Source organism: Phocoena sinus, chromosome 4 (genome assembly GCF_008692025.1).
Source record: "Phocoena sinus isolate mPhoSin1 chromosome 4, mPhoSin1.pri, whole genome shotgun sequence".
NCBI lineage: Eukaryota > Metazoa > Chordata > Mammalia > Artiodactyla > Phocoenidae > Phocoena > Phocoena sinus.
Genome location: NC_045766.1, coordinates 70,218,144 through 70,225,561, shown reverse-complemented (window position 1 = coordinate 70,225,561; position 7,418 = coordinate 70,218,144). Strand labels below are relative to the sequence as shown.

At 54.2% G+C, this 7,418-nt stretch overlaps 1 protein-coding gene across 1 annotated transcript; it reads right to left on the bottom strand.

Moving 5' to 3' along the window:
* Positions 1-210: 210 nt before the first annotated feature.
* On the bottom strand, positions 211-2,715 carry HES1 (hes family bHLH transcription factor 1). Its single transcript, XM_032631509.1, has 4 exons — positions 2,360-2,715; positions 2,128-2,223; positions 1,799-1,886; positions 211-1,140 (listed from the first exon to the last, which is right to left on the bottom strand). The coding sequence occupies exons 1-4, from the start codon at positions 2,465-2,467 to the stop codon at positions 590-592; spliced, it is 843 nt and encodes a 280-aa protein (XP_032487400.1). The 5' UTR covers positions 2,468-2,715; the 3' UTR covers positions 211-589.
* Between the last annotated feature and the right edge of the window lie 4,703 nt (positions 2,716-7,418).

The following is a 7,418-nucleotide window of genomic DNA, read 5'->3' as shown; positions in this document are numbered from 1 at the left end:
CACAAATTGATCAGGGAAGCCATATCAGATGGGTTCTCACAAATTAAATGGAATTTAGTTCAAGGAGGGTTGGTAGAAGGTTGGACAGATTTTTTTAAATGTTCTTTTAATAACAAAAGAGCCAATTCCTGAATTCTTAGATTACATGTAATTCAAATTCTGCTGAGGCCTTTTTTACATATTCTGAAATAATCAGTTCTAAGACATAAGAGCATTCACTCTTTTTTTTCTTTTATTATATTTTCTCAAATAAACTTCCCAAAAGGAAGATATTTTAAGAGCATTTTCAAACATCTTTGGCATCACATAAAAAAGAAATCTCGTGTAAAAAACGAAATGTCATCTGAACTTTTATAATACAAAGGCGCAATCCAATATGAACATATAAAATATATACAAATATAGTGCATGGTCAGTCACTTAATACAGCTCTCTACAAAAAAGTAACTTTAGAAATTAAAAAAAAAAACAAAGTAACCACTTAATCACAAAAGTCCTCCCTTCTTTCCCAGCCTCCAAGTTCCTGTTTAGTGTCCCGAGGGAAGGGAGGTGGGTTGGGGAATTTAGGGGGAGGGGTGGCCTGAGCCCCTCAGTTCCGCCACGGCCTCCACATGGAGTCCGCCGTGAGCGAGGGGCCGCTGGAAGGCGACACCGCGTTGGGGCCCACGGAGGTCCCGCTGTTGCTGGTGTAGACTGGGATGACCGGGCCGCTGTGAGCGAAGGCCCCGTTGGGGATGAGGAAGGCAAACTGGCCGTCGGGAGCCGGCACCACCTGGAAGCCGCCGAACACCTTAGCCGCCTCTCCAGCTGGGCTGCCCAGCTTGCAGGGCGCGCCGCCGGGAGGGGGCGCCGCACCCCCGGGGATGGGCACGAGCGGCGGAGGCGGCGCGAACGGCGCGTGCTGCGGGCCTCCGGGTCCCGGAGGGGGTGGCGGCGGCGCCTGTAAGGCGGGGTGCGGCTGCCCAGGGTAGGTCATGGCGTTGATCTGGGTCATGCAGTTGGCCAGGTGGCCGAGGAGCCGGGTGCGCACCTCGGTGTTAACGCCCTCACACGTGGACAGGAAGCGGGTCACCTCGTTCATGCACTCGCTGAAGCCGGCGCGGTACTTCCCCAGCACGCTCGGGTCTGTGCTTAGCGCGGCTGCGGGCCAGAAGGAGACAGACGGGTCACCGAACAGCCCTGGCCCCGAAGCCGCCGCCTCCGCCCTGGGAGGTCCCCGCCGCGCGCCTCCCTGACCACCCGCCCGCGGAACTGCCTCTTGGCTACCGGGCTGGGTTTAGAAAAACCATCCGCCTCTCCACACTAGCTTGGCGACCGAACCCGAGACGCTCCCTCTCCGTTCCCCGTCGCTCCATTTAAACCGATCTCAAGCCTCAGATTTGCCTCCTCCCCACCCTCTCGCGATGTGACCTTGGATAATACCCTTCCCCCCTTCTCCACCATCCGAGCCGTATTTCCCGTTCTGTAGTGGGGGAGGAGGGAGTGTTAAACCAGATGACCCCAGGCTCCACGCAGCTTAAAAACCGCCACGGTTCTAAGTCCTTTCGCTCCCACCCGCTTCCCCCACTGCCAAGCCGCCCGCAGCCCTTGCTGTTACAACCTCTCTCCCTCCCTTTCCGGAACAGTAACAACTTGGAGTTGTGGCTATAAATAAGCCCCAGACCGTGGGAACGCAAGAGTGAGCCAAGGCAGTAAAATGTAGCTGAATGCCTCTCACAACCACGGGCGGAAGTCTGGAAGAAATCACCGCGGGGAGAGAGGGACGCCCGCAGAGGGGGACGCGGCGAGCCGCCCTCACCCGTCATCTGCGCCCGCTGCAGGTTCCGGAGGTGCTTCACTGTCATTTCCAGAATGTCTGCCTTCTCCAGCTTAGAATGCCGTGAGCTCTGCACCGAAGAGGCAAGGGAGGAAAGTGAGAGCCCGGCCAGCGGCCTCGGAGTGCTGGGGGTCCCTCCCACCCCCAGCCGTGGTGGCGACATCCCTAAACCCCGGCTAGAGGGGCTCAGCCCTCCCGCCTCAGAGAATGCAGTGCAGGCGGAGAAGATCCCGCTGGCAAGGGGGTTTCACTCTTAGTACCTGAGAAATAGTATTTTGTTTATTAAAAAAAAAGCAGAATTACCCACTTACATCTTTCTTAAGAGCATCCAAAATCAGTGTTTTCAGCTGGCTCAGACTTTCATTTATTCTTGCTCTTCGTCTTTTCTCCATGATAGGCTTTGATGACTGTAAAGAAAAAAAAAAAAAGAGCGCTGAGTTCCCATGGGATCTGCCATTTCACCCCTCGATTTTAAGGGAGAAAGGAGCCCCCAACCCCGTCTTAATCTCTTGGGGCTGCAAGAGATGCAGGTACTGCCCTTACCTTTCTGTGCTCAGATGCTGTCTTTGGTTTATCCGGTGTCGTGTTGACACTGGCTGGGGTAGCAGCCACCGGGGACGAGGAATTTTTCTCCATTATATCAGCTGGCATTTTCTTTTCTTTTTTTTTAAAAAATCCCTAGAGAATTTTATTTTTGGAGTTCTTCACACACATAAAAAAAATTGTTTTGTTTATGTCCCTTCTACTTGAGACTTTCGCAAAACTACTGAGCAAGTGCTGAGGGTTTATTACAATATCTTATGGCTACTTGGTGATCGGTAGCGCAATTCCAGGACCAAGGAGAGAGGTAGACGGGGGATTCCGCTGTTATCAGCACCAGCTCCGGATCCTGTGTGATCCCCAGGCCCTGGCGGCCTCTATATATATCTGGGACTGCACGCGAACGGCTCGTGTGAAACTTCCCAAACTTTCTTTCCCACAGTAACTTTTAGCCAATGGGAGGAGGAGACACGCGGCACCGCTCGTGGACCGCGCCCCCCCATTGGCCGCCAGGCACAAGGCCTGGCGGCCAATGGCGCGCGCCTGAGCCCGGGGCACCAGAGGCTACAACGTCAATCAAAAGGATTTTAACCCTTTGCTACTCTCCCTGCTGGGCTTTGCTTTAGAGAGGATTTTTCCACATTGGGTTTGCTCTAGTCTAGTTTTTTGGGGCTAGGGTCTTTGCTCCTTACTTCCGTTCATGTGTAACAGAGTTACTTTGACGCTAATAAGAAGTTCATTTGAAATATATTTTTTAAAAGGTTTAGAAGGGCAAGGATAAAAGGTTATAATTGCAGTGGTTAAAAGGGGGGAATTGTGTAAGGGTGTAAGTTACGGAAACATCCAAGTGATTTCCCGCTCAGATTCCGCACATTCGGGGGAGGAGAGGGGTGAAAGTCGACCATGCAGAAAACGGACCAAAAAAATTCCTTCTTGCATGCAGAAAAAGTGCCTCCATCTTACATTTGCAGGTTTTTCAGAGCAAGGTGGTTTTTGATCCCCGCCCTCCCCCCGACACACGCCCACCCCGGCCCAGCCCTCATTTCTCTTCTAGAGTTGGGGCTTTGGACCCCGCGTTTCCCCAGGAAACAATCAGAATAATTTCCAACTGAGCAGAAAGGAAATGGAATTTCAAATGAAAGATGAACAAGGGGGGCTTTGATGGCAATGCCTCAGGGACGAGCGCGCGTCCTCGCCACCCTTTCCCTTTCCACCCGCCGGCTCTCGATTCTGCCGCACGTTGAGGTGGCGAGCGGAGCGGCAGCCTCTCCCTCCTTCTCGCCCCGCGGGCGGCCGGGGCAGCCTCGGCACCCGGCGCGCGCGGGCCCTTTAAGAGCTACACCAGCCGAGCTGCAGTTTGACATCAGCCGGCCGGCAAGGGCGCGCCAGGAGCCGAAGCACGTGCCAGGATGTTTTATTGCCGCCGCGGCTGCGGCCCGACCGGGAGGATGTGTGTGTGCGTGCGTGTGTGAGTGTGTGTGCGCGCGCCCCGGGGGCAGGGAGGCGGGGGGCGGCGGCGGGCGGCGGAGCGCGGGGGCTGGTTCCTGGTCCCCGGGAGAAGCCAAGAAGGTAAATAGCAGCTGCTGTGCTAGAGCCTGGGAAAACCCCGCCCCCTGCGCCTTGGCCGGGGCTCATTGGCGCGCGCTGCGTGTGGGGTGTGTGTGTGTGTGTGTGTGTCCCCGCGTGTGGTGTGTGTGTGTGTCCGGGCTCCCCTCCTCTGGCCCCCGCCGGGCCAGGAATCCGAGGGGGCGGCGGGAGCCGAGCCCCGGAGCTTACCACCCACCCTCCCCCCCAACTCCGCGGGGCCAAGGTCAGCCCTTCCGGGCGGGGAGCGCACGCCCTGTGGTGGAGAGTGGGGAATTATTCCAACCCCCCACTCCACCCCTGATTTCGGGCTTGAGGTTTTAACTCTGCCGAAAGCCTCACTAGCAACAGCCCGGGGGAGGGGTGGGGGCCTTCTTGTTTGCTCCCAGCCTCGGCCCTCCCTCCCACCGCGGGGCCTCCGGCGCCCGCCGCGGTCACGAGATGCCTGACCGCACTTAGGAAGCGGCCGGGTCAGCCTCCTGCCTCCGCTCGGCGGCTACGGTTAAAGCGGCTTCGCGCCGCCCGCCCTTTCCCCGGGTCCAGGGCGGCCGGGCAGCTCCCCCTCGCTGCGCCCGGGAGGCCGCCGGCGGGCGGCCGGGAGGAGGCGGGCGGCTGCGTGCTGCCGGTTGGCCGGGCCGCGCGCCGGGAGGAGCCGCCGCTGCCGCCGCCGGGTGCCACGTGGCGGGCGCCGGGCCGGGAGCGCCAGGGCTCTGGCGGCGGCCTCCCTGGGGGATTTGCCGCGCAGGGCGGGCGATGCGCACTGCCCCGGCCGGCCGCCACCGCCGCCGCCGCCGCGTCCCTCCCTCCGCCCGCTTGCCCGGGTCGCCGGGCCCCGCGCCCCCACCCCTTCCGCCCTTCCCGCCGCCCGGGAGCTCGGGGCGCTGCTCGGGCGGTTCGGGGCAGCCCGGGAGCCGAGCGCGTCTTGTTTGATGTCGCCCCCCGCCCTCCCAGCCCTTCCCTAGGCTTAGAGGCCGCCGGAGGTCTGGCACACATTTCTCAGTCACTTCATTCCTTCCTTCCTCTGAGCTCCCCACTGAGATAATGTTGTAAATGATTTCACCAGATCTCGTCCCGAATGAGATTCAGCGGTTCCCGACTCTGGGTGACCTTGGGCAAGCCCCTGTCTTCTCATTACGGAACGCATGCTCTGTGCCAGACTGTGTTAAAAACCCTGGGATCACCACGACGAGAGATAGAATGACAGCCTGTAAGGAGTTGCAACTCTGGAGGCAGACAGACTCTGATTTTCTGATTGATGACCGAGCATTCCTCTATTATTCCTTTCTTTTAGGGCTTGGATGATGGCCCAAGCCAGCAGATCAGGAGAACCTAAAAGAAATACTGAACCACACCTGTATGGGCAACACTGTTTCTGGTCTATATGGGGGGGTACAGGGATAAATACAATAGTTATTGCCCTCAGGGAGCTTAGGGCAGAGAGACACTGAACTCTTAAGTGCAGCTGATATCTGCCTATTTCCACGTATATTCCTTTGGTAGGTCCTAGGTTCAAGAGAGACAGTTATATGTCTAGATAGAAGTAAAATGCTTTGAAGTTTTAGGATAATTGAATTACTCATAAATTGGGGTATCCTGGAAAAATTCCTGGAGGAGGTGTCCTGTGCTTTGTATCTTGAAAAATAGGTAGGATTGGAGCGTTGGAAATGTGGTGAGTCATGGGGCTGGGGAGGATGGCCGTACCCATGGCCCTGAAAGCCTAGACTTTGGAACTTGAGGTCTTTATTCAGGGAACATGGTCTGGAGCCTAGGGTGTGTGACAGCCAGGAGTGTAAGAAGGCACTGGAGGAGGAGGAGACTTAAGACCCTTAAACATCTTGCTAAATGACTTTGGATTTATCTTTAGACAGTGGAGAGCTATGAAATGCTCTCGAGCAGAGAAGGGACATCAAAATTCTTTAGAAAGATGGCTCTGGGAAAACGTGGAGAGTGGTTTGCAAGGTTCAGAGGCAGAGGGCCAAGTTAGGAGGTTCAAACCAGTAAAGGAAGTTCCTAGGTGACAGGTGTAGACTGACACTCACCCGGAAGCACCTGCCTAGAACTAGCTCACCTGGGCGTTGACTGCACGTTGTCCAATGATCCAAGTTCTGCAGAAACCTGCCTACCCTTTGCTGCAATGTTCCTCCACAACCTGGAGTCCAACCAAGGAATCCTTGTGACTGGGACCAAATTTACCTTCCAAGCCTCATTTCCGTCTTCCAGGACAGCCCTCAAGTCTGCAGCCAAACCTGTACCTCATTGCAGGCTGAGTTTACTCACTCTTGCCCCTCAGGCTACTCTCTGGGATTTTTTTGCTGTTTTCTTTACACACTGCAGAGTGGGCTGTGCCCTATCATGTTCTGAAGAAATGATGAACAATGCCTCCTTTGTTGACCTGCAACCTGGGCCAGTGGGGAAGGACTTTTCCTTCTTATTTTAAACAGATGGAAAAGTGGTGATGACAGAAAATTGTCTGTTGCTTTTGAAAAAAGTGGAGTTTCCCTGTGTGTTTGACATCCTCTTGGTGAAAGGTGATGAGACTATGAAGTTACCCTGCTTTCTGCTGTGCAGACTCTGCAAGCTTCTTAAAAGGCTTCTGCTCAGCATCTGACTTTTTAAAAACTGCATAAATACTCTGACCCAGATTCTTCCAAGGAATCAAAATCTTCCCAGGGAAGATTGTTAGTTAACCCTTTCCAGGTTACCCCCAAATCTATGAGAACCAGTGACTTCCTCTATTAAACTCTGCTATGACATTGACTGCTGTCTGCTCTTGGGCCCTAATTAACTAGCAGGGCATGCCACCCCCTGTCCCTTCTAGCCTAAGAGCTTTTTTTTTTTTCCTCCCCTGATTCTGTCATCTGAGGATTTGGCACCCTGAAGGTGCGTGGAGAATGTTGAACATAGTCAAGTTATGGTCTCACTGCAGTGCCTAAAACAGCCTCATTGGCCAAATAGTTAATCAACAACTCGTTTACTGCCACTTTAGGAGTGCTTAGACTGGTAGAATGAGCAAATAATTTAAACACACACACACACACACACACACACACAAACATTTTCAGATAGAGCCGGTCAAAATTTTGCCATGAATTTGTTTCTGGACCAAATAAACAAACAAACAAAAAACCAAGCCATGAAATTGTCAGCCCTCCATCCCAACCATTCAAGTAGAAACTTTCTTTGCAAATGTGCTCAGATGCTATTTTTCAGCATCCTTATCCTGGGCAGTGAAAATAGTACCAACCAACGGGACGCTCTCCGCACCTTCTCAAATGGGTAACTAAGCTCCTAAACTCAAGAAAAGCCTTTTGGATTTGGAAAGCTCTTCTTAGAGAGAAACAGCCTTTATTTTTCCGTCTTCCTCCTCCCCTCCACCCCTCCCCCCAAAGCACAGAGAAAACTGAACCCTGTTCATCAGTGGAGATCATTTCTTTGATCCCCATGTGAGACCAGCAAAACACCAGGAATCTTTCCCACT

What these genes read in the sequence shown, in the direction of transcription:
- HES1 (XM_032631509.1), bottom strand. Translation starts at nt 2,467, where the DNA reads ATGCCAGCTGATATAATGGAGAAAAATTCCTCGTCCCCGGTGGCTGCT. An exon ending in CAGCATCTGAGCACAGAAAG is followed by an intron (nt 2,224 to 2,359) that starts GTAAGGGCAGTA and finishes TTTTCTTTACAG; the next exon opens with TCATCAAAGCCTATCATGGA. An exon ending in TGGATGCTCTTAAGAAAGAT is followed by an intron (nt 1,887 to 2,127) that starts GTAAGTGGGTAA and finishes TCTTCGGTGCAG; the next exon opens with AGCTCACGGCATTCTAAGCT.